Source organism: Pan troglodytes, chromosome 7 (assembly GCF_028858775.2).
Source record: "Pan troglodytes isolate AG18354 chromosome 7, NHGRI_mPanTro3-v2.0_pri, whole genome shotgun sequence".
In the NCBI taxonomy this organism is placed as follows: Eukaryota; Metazoa; Chordata; class Mammalia; order Primates; family Hominidae; genus Pan; species Pan troglodytes.
In genome coordinates this window covers 109,408,959-109,430,212 of record NC_072405.2, presented here as the reverse complement: position 1 = coordinate 109,430,212, position 21,254 = coordinate 109,408,959, and the positions used below count along the sequence as shown (strand labels likewise).

General features: G+C 36.2%; 1 protein-coding gene across 20 annotated transcripts in view; it reads right to left on the bottom strand.

Moving 5' to 3' along the window:
• The window catches only part of VPS13B (vacuolar protein sorting 13 homolog B), an 861,798-nt gene that overhangs the window by 698,443 nt on the left and 142,101 nt on the right, over nt 1–21,254 (bottom strand). For all 20 annotated transcript variants that reach the window (XM_054657406.2, XM_063816458.1, XM_024345440.3 and 17 more), the window contains one exon: nt 8,162–8,286. In XM_054657406.2, the coding sequence (XP_054513381.1) occupies nt 8,162–8,286 (125 nt within the window). The remainder of the gene's footprint in view (nt 1–8,161; nt 8,287–21,254) is intronic.

The window sequence follows — 21,254 nt, the reverse complement described above, 5'->3', positions numbered from 1 at the left end:
TGTGAGTATCAAAAAACTTCCTGTATGCAGTGAAACTTAGTTAAGTACAAAATGCTATACAAGGGGATTATGATGCTATTATTAGAAATTTTCTTCTGTCACTAACCTAAGCACTATCTGATCTTTTGAATATGGGAACCGCCAATGATTATTTGTTCTTACATTTCAAGTTAATATATTTAAAAGAAATTAAATCATCAAAACACAGTTAAGAAAAAAATTTAAAGGTAGTCATAAAAAGAAAACCTAGGCCAAATTTAATAATTACTAACCAAGCCATTTCACTTTAAAAAAAAAATACATTAACAACTTAGAGTTCTTTTGAACTCAAAGAATACTACTGACTTTCACTCTCCCTCACAAAAATAATGAAACAAAGATACATTTTTTAAAATGCTGTCACTAGAATAGAATGTTGTCACAGGATAATATTTTCCCACTGCTGTGCACAGGCAAAGCCAAATACTGAGGAAAAGTCAATATAATTATTCTGACATAGATATAGGTCATGTAGAAATATTCTCCAATAACCAAAAATCAAATTTAAAGGCAATAAACTAAGAATGAGTTGTAAATGCTCATTTGGACACCACTAAACAAACTATTTTACTAAGTTTAAAACATTAAACTAGGGAATTGGAAATGCATCATATTTGCCTATACAACTTCACATCCAACTGACCATAAAATTCCATGTGGAAAATATCAAATTTTCCAAAATCACAATCAAAGGAAACTTTCTGTTCTCATTGGACCAACACTCTCTTGCTTGTTAACGTATGTCAAATGCTCTTTGTGCCCTTTCTAAAAAAATTAAAGGGAAAAAATCTAATATAAAGATACATACTATTTACCTATAATTGTGCTTTTTATATCCTTTTAATTTCATACACATAGGCCATGTTTTAAAAACTATAAATGTATGTATTTTTTGACAAGTTATTTATCTAAACACATTATCAAATCACAACCAAAAATATAAGGAAAAACAGAAATTGGCAAGACCATTAACATATACAAAGACTGGTCAGTCTTTCCAAGAAATTTATTTCAAATAATGCAGTGCCCCTATCATAGGATGGTCCATGTCATAAAAAAAAGTCAAAGGCAATCTTGAATAACTGGAACCCTTCTGCCAGACTGTACAATGTCCATTTGTTTTCTGGCACTGCTTCTCCTACTTCTTATCATCTGGCACAGGTCTGTAAGCACTCATCACTTCCTTGCTAATAAATGTCCTTGGTGGCATTTTTTTCCAGAATAGGGCACTTTCATCTGCACTTAAAATCTGTTCAGGCAGATATCCTTTCTCCTCAATAATTTTCTTAATGGCACCTAGGAAACTCATCTGCTGACTAATATGAGTTTCTTGGTAGCAGAAAGTACTTCTCCTGTTCTCTTGAAATTTTTTAAGCCAAACCTCTTTCTAAAATTGTCAAACCATCATCTGCTGGCATTAAATTCTTCACCTTCAGATCCTTCATCTTCTCTTTGCTTTAAGTTGTCACATAATGACTTCACTTTTTCTCAAATCATATTAGAGTCTCTAGTATTCCTTTCTTATAGCAATCCTGCACCCACATAAAAGCTGCATTTTCAATACAAAATAAAAAGGTATTTCACAAAAAGTGAAAAGTGTTTGTGCTAGCTGGCAAAACTGAAGCAATGGTTTCACAGATTTCCTTTTATTTTTTATTTTTTTACAATAGTCCTTATGCTGAATTTATCTTTCTTGAAAGTGCAGGCAACTGAAGCTGCAGAATTCAATCTGTGGTACATATCAAGCAACTCAACTTTGTCTTATAGCATCATGGCTTTTTTCTGCTTCTTGGAACCACTTCCAGAATCACTCTGTGTGGACCCTGTGGTGTTATTCAAGGTTTACAGGGCTGGGCGCGGTGGCTCACGCCTGTAATCCCAGCACTTTGGGAGGCCAAGGTGGGCAGATCACTTGAGGCCAGGAGTTCAAGACCAGCCTAGCCAACAAGATGAAACCTCGTCCCTACTAAAAATACAAAAATTAGCTGGGTGTGGTGGCACAAGCACCTGTAATCCCAGCTACTCAGGAGGTTGAGGAACGGGAATCACTTCAGCCCAGGAGGCAGAGGCTAGTGAGCCAAGATCATGCCACTGTATTCCAGCCTGGGCAACAGACCGAGACTTCGTCTCAAAAAAAAAAAAAAAAGTTTATAGTATTTTACAGTATTGCACTAAGCCCAATGACAAATATGTGAGAACTGTGACAGATCACTTTCTATTGCAATACACAGTCATACTGTAGTGAGGAACTGCTCAGGGACTGCTCACATGGAGATGCTTACCATCACACAGCATTTTAAGCAGATACAACACAAAAGCTCACCGCAGTAGCAACAAAAGGTGGCTACGAAATTATTATAGTAGTACACCATGTAGTACTACAATTAACTTTATGCAGTTATGATTTAATACTGCATCTTTATGTTTGTTTACATTTCTATCAGCTCTGAATGGTGCCATGTGTGGTCCCTAAGCATTTGTGTGCATAAGTTTTAACAAATTTTACCTTTTTGGTTTTGGGGTTTGAAACAGACAGGGTCTCGCTCTGTCACTCAGGCTGGAGAGCAGTGGCATGATCATGGCTCACTGCAGCCTCAATCTCCCGAGCGCAAGTGATCCTCCCACCTCAGCCTCCTAAACAGCTGAGACTATAGGCACATGCCACCATGCCTGGTTACCTTTTTATTTTTCTAGAAATGGGGTCTGGAAATCTTGGGCTCAAGGAATCCTCCCACCTTGGCCTCCCAAAGCGCTGGAATTAGAGGCATGAGCCACCATTCCTGGCCAAATTTTAACTTTTTATAATAAATTTTTGTATATTGCATGGTAGTAAATGATAAAATAGACAAAATCCACATAAATTGTATGCATTCATAACATACCTAACTTTTTCTTCATTATTTTGATATTTCTAGGCTAAATGGTTCATCTGCAAATTTTCAAATTGTTACAAATCTCAAAAAAATTTTCCAATATAGTTATTGAAAGAAACTGAACCCACACAGTTCAAGCCCATGTTGTTCAAGCTGTACATGTTAAAATACTTGATGAGAAATCAAGTTTTTAGAAAAGCTTGCATTAAGTCCTGAATCATCAAATGCACCCTACAACATCATTCAACAATAACTGAAGAATGTTTTCAGAGCTGGTAAATAAAAAATATATTTAATTTATCCAATGGGGTTTTTCATTTATCTGCAAGAATCTATATTTCAATTCCTATCACTGTTTGCTCTACTCCTAATTCAATGGTTTTCAGTTCAAACACGAATCATTAATAAAAAGTAAAAATGCTGCATTCACTGAAACATAAAAAATAATAAATAGAAAAATGTTAAGTAATCCAAAAGTGTTATGCTATCAAGAACTATTTAAACACCTCCTTTCAAGGCTCAGTACAGCAAAAAGGACGATTTTATGATTCAATTTTAAAAGACAATCTACATGGAGCAATTTTTCTCTCCTTAAAATTCCCTTAATTAAGAGAATGTTTATTCTCTATTGCCATGAGGGGAAATAACTTGCCTATTTTGTTTATTGATGCATCTCCAGCCAGGACCCTGCAATGTGGTTCCACACAGTGGAAGAAAATACTTGCAAATCATATATCTGATAAGGGATTAATTTACACAACACATAAAGAACTTCTACAACTCAAGGAAAAAAAACTAATTAAAAATGAGCAAAGGACTTGAATAGATAGGACATGAAAAGATGGTCAACATTCCTAATCATTAGGAAAATGCAAATTAAAACCACAATGAGATATCACCTCATATTTGTTACGATAGCTATTATCAAAAAACAGAAAATAATAAGTGTTGATGAAAATATGGAGAAATTGGAACCTTTTTGCATCACTGTTGCAGGTATAAAGTGGTGTGAAAATCAGTATGGCAGCTCTCAAAAACATAGAATTACCATATGATACAGCAATTCCACTTCTAGGTATATACTCAAAATAACTGAAAGCAGAGACTCAAACAGATATTTGTACATGCATGTTCACAGCAGCATCATTCACAATAGCTAAAAGGTGAGAGGTATTTGTCAATGGATAAATGGATAAACAAAATGTGGCATATACATAAAATGAATACATAAAATTCAGTCTTACAAACGAATGAATAAGGAAGGAAATTCTGCTACATGCTGCAACACGGATTAATCTTGAAAACATTATGCTAAGTGAAATAAGCCAGACACAAATGACAAATATGGAATGATTCCATTTCAGTGAGGTACCTAGAATAGTCAAATTTATAGAGACAGAAAGTTGAATGGTGGCACTACTGCACAACAATGTGAATGTACTTAATGGTACTGAATTTTACATTTAAAAATAGTTATTTTTTGAAATAGTAATAGCAATTGTTTTAAGCAAAATGGTACAGTTGATCAAGCCTTGAATCAAGAAGGAGAGGATCAAATTGAGGCACTGATATTAATTAACTGTGTGGTCTTAGGCAAGAAATTTGACCTCTCTGGAATTCAGTTTTCCCATCTTTGAAATGAGAAGATTGTAACAGATGTTAATGTTTCTTTTTTGTTCAAAACATTCCATAAAAGCACATCTTAGATGGCAGAACCAAAGCTGAAAAATCAGTCTAACACCTATCAGGTGGAGATAAGAGAATTAACATCCCATTTAAGGCTTAGTAGTTTTAAGGCATTTAGTTAAAGGGAATGTTAATCACAAAACCAGACTGATGAACACAGTTTTGGAAGGAAGATCTATCTCCAGGTTCATTAAAAACACTCAAGTATAGCTTCTTGAGGCCTCAAACTGTGGTATTATGAAGAACATGGCAGTTGAATAAACATCATTTTAAGCCCTGGAAGGTTACTTATTGTGTTGATAATAAGTATTACTGGCAATTTTTTTTAGACTTGAAGGTCCCAGTATCCATTAAAACTAAAAGAATTTACCCTGGTGTCATTCTGAGCTGGGGCAAATGATGCCTTCAGTTTCACTTCCAGGGAGGCAAAAGGATCAGTATCTGCCTCACCTGCCCTTCACACACCACATCAATACCACCAGCTTACCAGCACCAAGTCCTGTAACTTCTAATTAACACTGAACTCAAAGATTTCACAGAAGCATTTTTCCCCTGCAAATGATCTGTTCAATAACTTCGCTAGTTAAAATCAACAATTGGCACTGTGCTAAGTAAAAAATGGGAACTTAGAAGTCCCTCAACCTTAAAAAGAAATATGTGTTTTCACACATTTCTCTGAGAATGAAAATGCCTCATGATATATATAAGTAATAATTATATCAGAGAAGAAACATTATTCTTAGGCAGAAATCCAAGTATAAACTTCTCATAAAAGCAAACTGTGATTAAATAAAAGAAAGAAATTTAGAGCTGCCCAATAATGGTTGGCCCAGAAAGTAGCTAACATCCTTGAATAAAATGTTCAAGCAGTACACAGATGGCTATAAACCAAAAGTATGTCATAAAGACTCAGTAACTGGGATAATGTCTAAGATTCCACCTAATGTTAATATCCATCATTTTAAGATCAGAATTACAATAATATCTACATACTATTAACTAATACTAGCAGAGTTCAGATTTATTAGCTAGCCTTTCGCTCCATGGAAATTTACTTTAACTATAGGCAAAAAGCATACTGGGCCTTCAAAACTGATTAACAGGGCCTTCAAAACTGATGAACAGAAGATTACATATATCCCCTTCGCTCCTTCAAGTAATAAAACAATCAAATATGTTCAAATCAGACAATCCTCTACGAAAATCTTGTGAGGCCAGTGTGTGACTTTGGACAACTTATTTAACCTCTCTGAAAATTAGAAAGAGTTTATAAGAGAGAATATCATCTTATCTCACAGGACTGTCATGAACTTTAAATAGGTACCTAAGACTGTATAAAACAATATATAGTATGCTCTTTCAGATTATATCCATTCCTCAATATCCTGCTTAAAAATTACCCCTCCATGTTTTCCATGACTTTCTAAGCCAATATACTATTTCTATACTCCAAACTTCCAAAATATGTTGCATATATTTCTCTACAAATGGAATCACACATTTGAACCCTCAATTATAGGACAAAGTGAATTTGAGACTATATTTTAGTTAGACTTTAACAAACATGAACATGAAGAAATGGGACTAATGAATATTTGATTAACTGGTTTAACTATCTTTAAGTGTTCATATTAAAACACTTAGATATCATTGCTCATGGACAAGTCTAAGGTAGAGTAACTGTCCAAATTCTTCGCCCACTGTATGCAGTGATAGATACATGGATATCTGTCTCATCCACTAATGTCCAATTCTAACAGGACCTCATCTCATCAGCTCTCTGACGTCCCAGGGAAACTGTCTGCTTTCTTTAAACTTATAGGACATACTGCTTAAGCAGTATTTTATTGAATTCAAACTGCACTAAAACCAACCAATATCTCAATTTATTAAGTTTTCTCTTTATTTTCAAGTTACAGTTACTAAAGTTTTTTTTCACATTTATTAAGAAAATTTCAAGAAATATTTCAAATCAATATACTTCTATAAAGCATAGCAAAAATATCACTGAAATAACATAGAAGTAGTCTTAACTACAAAAAAGCAAAACACATCCAAAAAATATTGGCATTCTGTGATCTCATGCTTTCAGTATTTAATTGGAATATTATTTCTAGATGTCTGTAGGCATATTTTAAGTAACATTTGACAGTATTCATAATACCCTCTTTGTATCCTTCAAATAAGCCTTACTTATTTCAATATTGATTTTATATAAAGGCTATAATCATTTTGAAAAATGTGGACTTTTTTAAAGAAATTAAGAATTTTCCATAGTAAATTGCACTGTTTGCAATAAAGCTATTTTGGTCCTAGAAATGATAAATTAATCAGCACATAACGGAGAAAATAGTTTTCACAAATACCTATTAAAATTGATATCACCATATCAACTGTGACATATCCCAGTTTATTTCTTAATAGATCAGAATATAAAACTTGACTCAAATGCAACATACCATGTATGCTAATAAAAAGTTAAATCTATCTCTATATAACATGATAAATGACATGTGAGAGGTATGGAGGAGTAAGGACAAAATGAAATTTATCACTAGAAATTAAGAATAATAATTTAATAATGGTTTCACTTTATAGAGGAATTGGTACTAAGACTTAACTACAACTTTTTAAAAAATTTTCTGTATCAGCAGGCAAAGTTTCTTGAAAATATGAGCAATTATTTTATAATTTCATTTTAAAAGTTATATATTATTAAAGAAACAAATTTTTAGCAACTGAAGTATTTTAGATAAGAAATTAATGCTAATTTTCTAAAGGTTATGTCATTTTTAGTAAAAAACTAATAGAAAAACTATCCTGCAAAAATAAGCTTACTAATTAGAATGAGAATACAAAAGACATACTCTAAATCACATTTTAAATTGGAAAAATGGTTCACTAAAAATTAATTTCATATATTTAAACATTATTTTATATATTTAAACAATATATTAAAAGCATTCCTTTAAACTAAAAATTTATAACTGGTAACTACTGGCTTTCTTTCTGTAAATCTCTCCGAATTTAAGGAAATGTGACCTCCAAATATAGCATTCAATTCGGAATGAAAATGGTGAGGGCTACAATCAATTTCTTATAAAATATAGCTACTAGACATGTAAATACATTCTAACTCTACATAATGGGTATACTTTTGTCAGTGGGTATGAATATATACGAAATTATTATTTCATAGATAAATACTTTGGTCTTGAATATTAATTTATAACTTTTTAAAATCTTTATACCCACTCTTGAAAAAAAGGCACTTCCTCTTACAGTTCCTATTATAATCTCAAGTAGTATTTTACACACATCCAACATGAATTAACAGTTATTACCCTAATAACAGTTATTGCTATCTCAAAAGACATGATGAACTAACAGATTTCAGAAACTTAAAAAAGACTTTTAGTGTCTCAGTAAAAGTACAAGTTTAGATTTTTTTTCTAAAGTTTTGTATAAAACTAGCATGGGCATAAGACAGATACATTTGGGGGTTTTTTCCCTCCTAATAAATGGAAATTAACATAAATCACATTTTAACATGTAAGACTTACCAGCATGTGGGGAGTTTCAGAAGTTTCCCATAAAGAGCAGTGCTGAAAGAAGGAATAACTGGTACAGGTAAGCAGTAAGATCCACTGCAATCCAAAGACGTCAGTCCTGCCTGGAAACCAAATATCTAAAACAAAAAGAAAAGATGCAAGTGTTCACACAGACAAAGTTTTAATAAGCACAGGATGAAATACGTCAGTTTCAATTTGCTTTACAACAGCTGCACACTAAATATGTTCCAAAGTCTTTTTCCACTTCCCAAACGATCAACATTTTCTTCTATACAATTTGACAGTAGGTCAAAATTAAGAAACTTAAATATACAGTATTTATTTCACATCCCTGAAAGATCACTGCTCTTTTGACAAATTTTTTTAAGTTTCACATTTTATTTCTATACATACTCCTCAGGTAGTGTTTTATTATCTGCTAAAATATACATTTTTCCATAAATATAAACCGCTGACTGCATTTTCTACACAGTAAACTACAAATTTTATAAATTAATGTTAATATTTTATGACTAAAATAACATTACAAGAAAAACTGTTTAAAAATGTATTTTGTCTTCAACTTGTATAACGTACATACAAAAAGGATATCGAAAAATATCCTAAAATGTTACTTCTTTCTATTTTCTTTTGTGAAAATAACTGTGGGATTGAGGTTTTAAACCCCAGGAAATTTGGTACATGGCATAAATTACTCTTCATATGTACAAGCATGTTTATGCTTAAAGCAAGCAGACCATACTACAAAATTTTATAAGCAATCCCTGAAATTCCTGGATACTATATTTGTCATAATAGAAAGAAACAACATAACATCACGTTACATGAAATACTGTAGAGAACTGATGATATTTCTGCTTCAATTATTTGTAAAACAACAAAAGATAAACACCTCAGAGTGGAAATACACACATGGATACAAAACAAAGAGTTACTGTTTTCCAGTAAATGTAAAATTAGCTTAATCTCAACATTTATCTTTAGTTACTGTTTTTTATCCCTTGGGTTTATAAAGCACTGACTTCCATATCTCTAGAATTAATATCAACTGTGAAGTTCTATAATAAAATACGTTTAGAATTTCTTCATAACTGATTTCAAAATACTATTTAATGAGCATAAAATAATTATCAATTTCTTTAAAAGTATTAAGCTACTTCCAAATAGTTTCAAAAAGCTATTATACTCCTAACATTCATCAAATCAACAATGTCAAATTATTTCTTATACACTCAGTTTTGAGTGAACAAAACAATGTTTTAGAAATAAAACATTTTTTAAAATTACATTTTCAAGGAAAACTGCATTTCAAAGAACCTACTTATGTAATTACTATCAAGGAAAACAAAAGTGATGCACCCATCAGCACCTATAACCTGCTATTAACCAATAGACAAGAAGTACAGAATTGAGAAAAAGATATCTTTCTAATACTGAAATGATTACTTAAAATCATAACTTAAAATTAAGATATTTCACATTCATTCTTTTTGAAGACCTGTTCTGAGCAACAATGTATGCAAAGTACTGCGTTGGTTTCTGTACAATTTCAGGATTTCTTATTTCCTCATAAAGGCCAAATATTCAGAGGATTCTGGAATTTACAGTTATTATAACAATACAAAACATTTTTAAAACAATATCCAACTGCCAAATATTTCGAGTTATGAATAAAGATAATATTTTATCACATCATATTACCTATGCTCAACTAAGAACTCTCTCAAAGCCACTGTCGAATTTTCCATTAAATGCCCCAACAGTATAATCACAGACACTATCTACCAACTGTACTCAGAAGGAAATTGGGTGTAGACGAGATCCCCTGCTGGTTGTCTGCAGAATTGCAAAGGGCTTTGGGGAAACTGCATACTATTCTGTCATTTTTTTAAAAGTCTTTATTATACTTTTGTGTTGCCTAGAGATGCTTCTAAGAAAACATTCAACTAGGTGAAAATTACAATAAAACAGGACCTACTGGACAAAGAAGTTACCTTCTAAATATTGCCAAATTATTATGAGTCATATTTTGCTTCCTCTATTATCCACCAAATCAAAAAGAACTATTTAAAAATAAATTTTTAAACTCTCTTTTAAATTACAGCAATCAGATACATAGATTTACAAAACCTATATAAGCTAATAATTTGTCAACATCCCTTGACCAAGACTATAAATACTTAATCTGGAAAAAGCAGAACCTGCAGTGTAAACTGAAGTTGCTTTCATGAAGGATAGCTCACATATTCAAACACTGGTTTGGTAAATGTTGCAAACTAATAATCTGGAGCAATAAAAATGTATGAAACAGTAAGTATAACTACCAGTAGAAATTTTAGCTAAAGGAAACTGTAAAGTTGAATAAGAGGACTTACACATCTCATTAAATAAAAAGTTAAACATGTATTGCCACCTGTTTTTAAAAATCCCAATTAGTAAATAACAAAAATAAATACATCATCAAGATTTTAACATTTTACAACAAATGTTCTTGAATTAATATCTCAAATAGAAGAAATTGTAATGGATTTAGAAACATTATATGGCAACTTACTACTGTAAGATTTTGCCAAAAATTATCATAAATTAGAATTTGCTATTTTAAAAAGACAAAAGTATAAAAAGCACATGCTAATTGTAAATGACAACAAAAACATTATAATTATGATATACAATAAATAATTTTTGTTACTGCCATTATAAAACACATGGTAGTTTTATACCATTAAATAAAACACATAATAGTATAAAACACATAATAGTATAATCAGCATCATAAAGATTTGTCCCTTCACTAAAGGAACAAATAAGCATTTCTTTCATTTTAAAAGTTGGTATGTATGCAATAATACACTGAAATACATAAAAACTGAAGAAAGAATAATAATAACTAGGGTTGTACAGCATAATAATGAACACCTTGTGAAGAAAAACTCTTCAGGGGAAAAGAATGAAATCAAAATCAACCAAAGAATTTTAGAGCTCAAACTGCTTAGAGATTATTTAACTCAATCATCTCATTTCACATGCAGGAAAAATGAAGTCCAAAAGGATTAGGGACATCTTTGAAATTATATATTGATGTAACAAGGATATGATGCTTCATTTGATGTAGCTCATCTATTAACTCAAAATTTCACCCGACCTTCCTTCCTCCCTCTATTTCCTCCTTCTCTTCACCTAAAAAGGAATGCCTGATTCTCTATTTATTCTTAAAGAAAAATAAACAATCTTTCTCACAATGGTTTATTGCTGGGCACTGCATTCTTTTCTACGGGTCTATATGTCTGTGTTTACAACAGTACCACACTGTTTTGATTACTATAGCTCTGTAGTAGCTTCTGGAATCAGTAAGAGTAAGTCCTTCAGCTTTGTTCTTTTTCAAGATCGTTTTGGTTATTTGGGGTCCCTTGAGAGTCCATATGAATTTTAGGATGAGTTTTTCTACTTCTGAAAAAAGACATTGGAATTGTAATAGAGTTTGCACTGAATGTGTAGAAAGGATAGCATGGACAATATTAAGTCTTCCAATTCAAGAAGATGAGATGCATTTCCATTTATGTATATCTTCGTTTCTTTCAGCTCTGTTTTGTGGTTCTTATTGCAAAAGTCTTTCACTTCCTTGGTTAAGTTAATTCCTAAACAATAAACCTCTAAGAAAACAGAACAAAAACCAACTACAGCCTACAGGCCAAATCCCACACACTGCTTGTTCCGGGCTAGCCTACAAGCAAAGAATAATTATTACACATAAACATTTATAATCAACATGGTGGGAACAATAAGTTGAAATCCCAATTAGGTGAAATGTTGTCCCTCCAAAAAGAGTTCCATTCTTCTCATTAATAAAACTGTATTACCTGGCCAGGCACGGTGGCTCATGCCTATAATCCCAGCACTTTGGGAGGCAGAGGCAGAGGTGGGTGGATCACGAGCTCAGGAGTTCAAGAACAGCCTGGCCAACATAGTGAAGTCCCGTCTCTACTAAAAATACAAAAAATTAGCCAGGAGTGGTGGCACGTGCCTGTAATCCCAGCTACTCGGGAGGCTGAGGCAGGAGAATCACTTGAACCCGGGAGGCGGACGTTGCAGTGAGCCAAGATCGTGCCATTGCACTCCAGCCAGGGCAACAGTGCAAAACTAGATCTCAAAAAAATAAATAAATAAAAGAAAAATAAAACTGTGTATTACCCAAAAACTGTACTCAGTTATTACATTTTGAATATTATAAACTCAACATTTGTAAAATTTGTTCTCTCTCTTGTTATTTAAGTTCCTACATAATATCCTCAATTTTGCCACTTGGTCCACAAAGCCTAAAATATATACTAAGCCTGTAGGCAAAATTTTGCTGACCCCTGCTGGAGGGTATACACTGAAAATTGGAACAAATGGGTGGTAAGGTATATGTGCTTTCAAATGTATTACATGCTGCTACTTCCAAAATAAATATGCCAATTTATGCAACCGTAAAATGTGTATGAAAACATTATTTCCTCCAAATCCCCTGGGATTTTCTTGAGGTAAAAAATTAACAGATCCAAAGAATCCAAAGGGTTTCCGTCCTACTCTAACTCCTTGTTCTGTCTGAAGTATGTATTGCAGCTGATCCATATGAATAAGGCCTTAAAGTTATATACTATTCTACAAATTACACAACGCAGTCACATTACCAAATTTTCTACATATGTTTCAAATATCAGATGCCTTGAAACTCTTAGCTACTCAATACCATACATATTCAAACGATGGGTTTGCCAGATACATAAAGAGGAATTGGTAAGCCATAAGCAAGTGTCATCTCTCGGGGAGAGGAGGTTGAAGAGATGTTAGGCAAAGCATACAAAATTTCAATTAGATAGGAGAAATAAATTTAAAAGATCTATTGTACAACATGAAGACTATAGTAAATAACAATGTATTCTATTAAAAAATCAATGACAGCAGATTTAAACAGTTCTCACCACAAAAATGATAGTATGTGACATAATATGTTAGCTAAATTGAGCTATTTCAAAATGTATACATATTTCAAAACATGTTATAAACAATAAATATATACAATTTTGTCAATTACAAATAAAAGGAATCTTTCATCTGCATATTTTCCATACAGATCCATGCCAACTCTCCCAATTGGTAAATTTTATTACATGAAGTGGGAATTATGAATCATTTTCTTACACTGACAAAGCCATCAAAACGGGAAGGAGAGGGGAGAACAGCAGCATAAGCAGCTGGCAGAGGCAGCAGAAAGGAAAGAAAAAGTCGAAGAGAGAAAGAGAAAGTCAAAAAGACAGAGAGAGGAAGAGACAGAGAGACAGAAAATCAAAGAGGGAGTCAGAAACAGAGACAAAGAAAAGGAGTCAGAGAGAAAGAGGGACAGACACAGAAAGTTAAAGAGAGAGTTAAAAAGAGAAGAAGAGACAAAGAAGAAGTCGAAGAGAGAAAGAGAGAGATGGAAGTAGTAAAGAAAAAACAGTGTATCCTATTCCTTTAAAAGCCAGGGTAATTTTCTATCTACCCAGCCAAGGCATATTCTACTTATGTGGATCTTCAACCCATATCTGCTTCTCAGTTTGCAAGAAATAACGAAATCTATCCTTACTTTACAATCCCAAATAGACTCTTTGGCAGCAGTGACTCTCCAAAACTGCTGAGGCCTAGACCTCCTCACTGCTGAGAAAGGAGGACTCTGCACCTTTTTAGGGGAAGAGTGTTGTTTTTACACTAACCAGTCAGGGATAGTACGAGATGCTGCCCGGCGTTTACAGGAAAAGGCTTCTGAAATCAGACAATGCCTTTCAAATACTTATACCAACCTCTGGAGTTGGGCAACATGGCTTCTCCCCTTTCTAGGTCCTGTGGCAGCCATCTTGCTGTTACTCACCTTTGGGCCCTGTATTTCTAACCTTCTTGTCAATTTTGTTTCCTCTAGAATCGAGACCATCAAGCAACAGATGGTCTTACAAATGGAACCCCAAATGAGTTCAACTAACAACTTCTACCCGGGACCCCTGGACCGACCCACTGGCACTTCCCCTGGCCTGGAGAGTTCCCCTCTGAAGGACACCACAACTGCAGGGCCCCTTCTTCGCCCCTATCCAGCAGGAAGTAGCTAGAGCAGTCAACGGCCAAATTCCCAACAGCAATTGGGGTGTCCTGTTTAGAGGGGGGATTGAGAGGTGACAGCATGCTAGCAGTCCTCAGAGCCCTCGCTTGCTCTCAGCACCTCCCCTGCCTGGGCTCCCACTTTGGTGGCATTTGAGGAGCCCTTCAGCCCCCACTGCACTGTGGGAGCCCCTTTCTGGGCTGGCCAAGGCTGGAGCCCACTCCCTCAGCTTGCAGGGAGGTGTGGAGGGAGAGGCGCGAGCGGGAACTGGGGCTGTGTGCGGCGCTTGCAGGCCAGCTGGAGTTCCATGTGGGCGTGGGCTTGGTGGGCCCCGCACTCAGAGCAGCCGGCCAGCCCTGCTGGCCCCGGGCAATGAGGGACTTAGCACCCCGGCCAGTGGCTGCCGAGGGTGTACTGGGTCCCCCAACAGTACCGGCCCACCGGCGCTGTGCTCGATTTCTCGCCGGGCCTTAGCTGCCTTCCTGCGGGGCAGGGCTCGGGACCTGCAGCCCGCCATGCCTGAGCCTCCCACCCACTCCATGGGCTCCTGTGCAGCCCGAGCCTCCCCAACGAGCACCACCCCCTACTCCACGGCGCCCAGTCCCATCGACCACCCAAGGGCTGAGGAATGCAAGTGCACGGTGCAGGACTGGCAGGTAGCTCCACCTGCAGCCCCGGTGCGGGATCCACTAGGTGAAGCCAGCTGGGCTCCTGAGTCTGGTGGGGATGTGCAGAGTCTTTATATCTAGCTCAGGGATTGTAAATACACCAATCAGCACCCTGTGTTTAGCTCAAGGTTTGTGAATGCACCAATCGTCACTCTGTATCTAGCTGCTCTGGTGGGGCCTTGGAGAACCTTTATGTCTAGCTCAGGGATTGTAAATACACCAATCGGCACTCTGTATCTAGCTCAAGGTTTGTAAACACACCAGTCAGCACCCTGTGTTTAGCTCAAGGTTTGTGAATGCACCAATTGACACTCTGTATCTAGCCGCTCTGGTGGGGCCTTGGAGAACCTGTGTGTCCAAACTCTGTATCTAACTAATCTGATGGGGACGTGGAGAACCTTTGTATCTAGCTCAGGGATTGTAAACGCACCAATCAGCGCCCTGACAAAACAGGCCACTCAGCTCTACCAATCAGCAAGATGTGGGTGGGGCCAGATAAAAGAATAAAAGCAGGCTGCCCGAGCCAGCACTGGCAACCCGCTCGGGTTCCCTTCCACACTGTGGAAGCTTTGTTCTTTCGCTCTTTGCAATAAATCTTGCTACTGCTCACTCTTTGGGTCCACGCTGCTTTTATGAGCTGTAACACTCACTGCGAAGATCTGCAGCTTCACTCCTGAGCCCAGCGAGACCATGAGCCCACCGGGAGGAACGAACAACTCCAGACGCGCTGCCTTAAGAGCTGTAACACTCACTGCAAACGTCTGCAGCTTCACTCCTGAGCCAGCGAGACCACGAACCCACCAGAAGGAAGAAACTCCAAACACATCTGAACATCAGAAGGGACAGACTCCAGACGCGCCACCTTAAGAGCTGTAACACTCACCGCGAGGGTCCGCGGCTTCATTCTTGAAGTCAGTGAGACCAAGAACCCACCAACTCCAGACACAATTTCATCATATAGCCAATACAGCCAAGGTTAAGTATACAAAATTAAAACTCAAGGATTTGTTTAAGTACTTAATTGAAAATTATACATGGACTAAAATGCCAAACACACGAATCCTCTACTGTACTACTGTAATATGATAAAACTAAAACTTTAAAAACTTCCTCAAAGGCTACTAAAATCAACCCAAGTAATATGAACTGCTATAAACTTTATAGCAAACTGGTAAATGGAGTCACATCACAATAGCCATATAAAAAAAACTCTCTACCACATCCTGAAAGTATTCAAAAGTCCTATGTCACAGTAGAAGTATGAAAATAAAATGAAATATTCAAGACAAGATTCAAGGCTTTATTTTCAAAAGTATTTAGTATTCTTGGCCGGGCGCAGTGGCTCACACCTGTAATCCCAGCACTTTGGGAGGTCGAGGTGGGAGGATCAATTTGAGGCCAAGAGTTCGAGACCAGCCTGGTCAACATGGTGAGACCCTGTCTCTACTAAAAATACAAAAATTAGCTGGGTGTGGTGGTGCACACCTGTAATCCTAGCTACTCGGGAGGCTGAGGCAGGAGAATCGCTTGAACCTGGGAAGTGGAGACTGCAGTGAGCCTAGATTGTGCCACTGCACTCCAGCCTGGGTGACAGAATGAGACTCTGTCTCAAAAAAAAAAAAAAAAAAAAAAAAAAGGATTTAGTACACTTAACACCAGTGAATGGTTTTCCCACGCATATTAATGCTATTCCCACTCTGCCTAACACCTTACTTCCTGAGACATTAAACGTATCCATTATGACTGTATTCAAACAAGCCAAAATATAAAAGAAAACTAGACAGCATGTGTAGCAAAGGCCCTTTTTCCAAAATATAACTATATCAGTAGTACACTGTAAATAACTTTTACATTACACTGGAAATGTGAGTTTTAACATATTGACAAGTAGAAATAGTGAAGAAGTATTCCAATAAATTTTATGTCAGTATGGATGGTGACTATATTGATGACCAATGGTTTTGGTGAACATCCTTCTTGAGTATAGAGACTCACTTCATTTATCTATAAGCTGAATGTCAATATTTTATGTTGACTGCATGTTAACCAATATTTGCATATATTGGGCTAAATAAAATATATTATTGACATGAAAAAACAAAGCAAATATTCTTAACACTGTAATCTGATATTAAATTTGTACCAATATTTTTTAAAATTGTACACTTCTATGTATTAATTGTGACAATAAATAAAGCTTAAGTATAAAGCATTGAATCTGAAAATTATAAAGTATAAAGCATTGTAAAGTATAAAGTACATTTATAATCTTTATATCTAGGTTTTGAAAATATTTCTGCTACTCTCCATATAACATAAAATATTATGGTAGATCACTAAAATAATGGCCCCAATGAGTCACACTTCCCTGTGTCCACACCCTTTTGCAATGTGATCTGTTGTTCTTCCACCAAAGGAGCCATCCTTGAGAAAAAAGGCTTTGCAAAAACAACCAAGAAAACATGTTCTTCTAGTCTGCAATGGTCTGAAAACAGTCAAATGTTAACATCTTACATTTATATACACCTGCAGGTGATCTAAAACTGGTATCTTGAAATTGGTTTATTTTTGCGTTACAGATATACAAATACTTAAAAACTTTATAACTTCAAATAAACTAATTAGGCCAAGAGCCTATTTGTGGAGTCCTCTAATCTTTTGATACATGAAAATTAGTGCTTTTTTAGTACCTTTTTTTTTTTTTTTTTTTTTTTTTTGAGACAGGGTCTCACTCTGTTGCCTAAGCTGGAGTGCAGTGGCGCCATCACAGCTCACTGCAACCTTGACCTCCTGGGCTCAAGCAAATCTCTCACCTCAGCCTCCCAGGTAGCTGGCACGCAACCACAATGCCTGGCTAATTTTTGTATTTTTTGTAGAGATGAGGTTTCACCACTTTGCTCAGGGGGGTCTCGACCTCCTGGGCTCAAGTGATCCACCCACCTCAGACTCTCAAAGTGCTGAGATTACAGGCGTTAGCCACGATACCCAGCCAGTACTGATTCTTAAATTCAACTTTTTATAGTTTTCTTTTGTTCATAAAACAGAAGTTGATTGTGTACACACTATTTCTATTTAAACTATACATCTCTGCTTGCTTAGCTAAAACATGTATTGTTCAACATTTGAGGTTATTGTTTGTATATACCTGCATTGGATGTATTACTTATTTTTTAAAAATTGAAAGAGCTGGGGAAAGCTACCAATAATTCACTTTACATAACCAGATGGACATACCCAGGAGATACTGCAAGTTCCACATCACCACAATACAACAAATATCACAATAATTTTTGGTTTCCCAGTACATATAATAAAAGTTATGTATACACTTATACTGTAGTCTATTAAGTGTGCAATAACATTATGTCAAAAAAAACTTATATACCTTAAATAAAAAGCACTTTATTGGCTGGGCACAGTGGTTCACACCTGTAATCACAGCACTTTGGGAAGCAAGGTAGGCAGATAGCTTGAGCTCAGGAATTCGAGACCAGCCTGGGCAACATGGCAAAACCCCATCTTACCAAAAATACAAAAAATTAGCTGAGCATGGGCATGTGTACCTGTGGTCCCAGTACTTGGGAGACTGAGATGGGAGAATCACTTGAGCCCAGGAGGTGGAGGTTGCAGTGAGCTGAGATCATGCCACTGCACTACGGCCTGGGTGACAGAGTAAGACTCTGCCCTCACCCCTTACAAAAAGTACTTTATTGCTAAAAAATGCTAACGACCATCTCAACCTTCAGCAAGTAATAACCTTTTTGCCTTGATGTTCATGGCTCCTTACTAATCAGGATGGTGGTTGCTAAAAGTGGTGGGGCTAGCTGCAGCAATTTCTAAAAATAAGACAACAATGAAGTTTGCCATATTGATTAACTCTTCCTTTCATGAAAGATTTCTCCACAGCAGGCAATGATGATTGATTTGAGGTTTGATGGCATTTTAACAGTAGTAAAACTTCTATCAAAATTGGAGTCAATCCTCTCAAACCATGCCATTGCTTCACCAAGTTTATAGAACTTTTTAAATTCTCTGTAATCATTTAGCAATGTTCCCAGCATCTTCCCCAGGAGTAATTGCCATCTCCAGAAATCACTTTCTTTGCTCATCCATAAGAAGCAACTCCTCCTCCATTCAAGTTTTATCATGAGATTGTAGCAATTCAGTCATATCCTCAGACACCAATTCTAGTTCTCTTGCTATTTCCATTACATCTGCAGTTACTTCCTCCATGGAAGCCTTGAACCCCTCAAAGTCATCCATGAGGACTGAAATCAACTTCTTCCAAACTCTTGTTAATGTAAATAGTTTGACCTCCTTCTGTGAATCATAAATATTCTTAATAGCATCTAGATTGATGAATCTTTTCCAAAAGGTTTTCAATTTGCTTTGCCCAGGTCTATCAGAAGAATGGCTATCTATGGTAGCTATAAGCCTTACAAAATATATTTCTTAAATAATAAGACCCCAGAGTCAAAATTACTCTTGATCCACAGGCTGCAGAATGAATGTCATGTTAACAGGCATGAAAACAATGTGCATCTCCCTGTACATCTTCATCACAGGTGTAGGGTGACCAGGAGCATTGTCCGTGAGCGCTAATATTTTGAGAGGAGTCTTTTCTGGGCAGTAGGTCTCCACAGGCTTAAAATGTTTAGTAAACCATGCCATAAACAGATGTACTGTCATTGAGGCTTTGTTGTTCCATTTATAGAGCATGAGCAGTGAAGATTTAGCCTAATTCTTAAAGCACTTTGGATTTTCAGAATGGTAGATGAGCATTATCTTCAACTTAAGAAGTCACCAGGTACATTAGCCCCTAACAAGAGAGTCAGCGTCTTGCCCTGTCGCCCAGGCTGAAGTGCAACAGCCTGATCTTGGCTCATTGCAACCTCTGCCTCCCGGGTTCAGGCGATTCTCCTGCCTCAGCCTCCTGAGTAGCTGAGATTACAGGCACACACCACCACACCCGGCTAATTTTTTTGTATCTTTAGTAGAGATGGGGTTTCACCATGTTGGCCAGGCTGGTCGATCTCCTGACCTTGTGATCCACCCGCCTCAGCCTCCAAAAGAGCTGGGATTACAGGCATGAGCCACCGTGCCCGGCCGCCTTTTGAAGTTTTGAAGCAAGGCATTGACTTCTCCTCCCTAGCTATGTAAGTCCTAGATGGTATCTTCTTCCAAGAGAAGGCTATTTCGTCTACATTGAAAATCTGTTTAGTGTAGCCACCTTCATCAATTAACTGAGCTAGATATGGATAACCTGCTCTAGTTTCTATGTCAGCACTTGCTGTTTCACCTTGCACTTTTATGTTATGGAGATGGCTTCTCTTACACTTCATGAACCAACCTCTGCCAGCTTCTAATTTTTCTTCTGCAGCTTTCTCAAGTCTCTCAGCATTTACAGAATTGAAGAGAGGGCCTTGCTTTTCATTTAAGGGAATATTGTAGCTGGTTTGATCTGCTATCTGGACCACTCAAACTTTATATCAACAATATGGCTGTTTCACTTTCTTGTCATTCCTGTGTTCACTGGAGTAGCACTTTTAATTTCCTGGAGACTTTTCCTTTGAATTCACAACTTGGCTGTTTTGCAAAAGAGGCCTAGCTTTCTGGCCTCATCTTGGCTTTTGACACGCCTTCTTCATTAATGTTAATTACTTCTAGCTTTTGATTTAAAGTAGAGTTATGGGACTCTTCCTTTCACTTGAAGATTTACAGGACATTGTAGGGCTATTAATTGGCCTAACTTCAATATTGTTGTGTCTCAAGGATTAGGATAAGGGAGAGAGAAGGGGGAACTGGTCAGTGGAGGACCCAGAACACACACAACATTTACTAAGTTCACCATCTTAAATGGGTGCACTTCTTGGTGCCCGAAAAACAGTTACAATAGCAACATCAAAGAACAGTGACGACAGATCACAATGCTAAAATAATAATGAAAACTTGTGAAATATTTGGATAATTACCAAAATATGACACAGAGACACAAAGTGAGCAAATACTATTGAAAAAATGGCACCAAAGCCTTGCTTAATGCCAGATTGCCACAAACCTTCAATTTGTTAAAAAAAAAAAAAAACACACATACACACACACACACACACACAATTACTATGAAGTACAATAAAGTAATGCATGATAAAATGGCATATGCCTGTATTTAAAATAAATTTCCCTTGCATCAATAAATTGACATGAATTAAATAAAGGTGACATAAAAAAGTTTTAGGCCCTCTTTATGCCTCATTATGCCTCACACAAATGCTCCCTTCAAAAAAACATGAGTCTTCAAAGCATC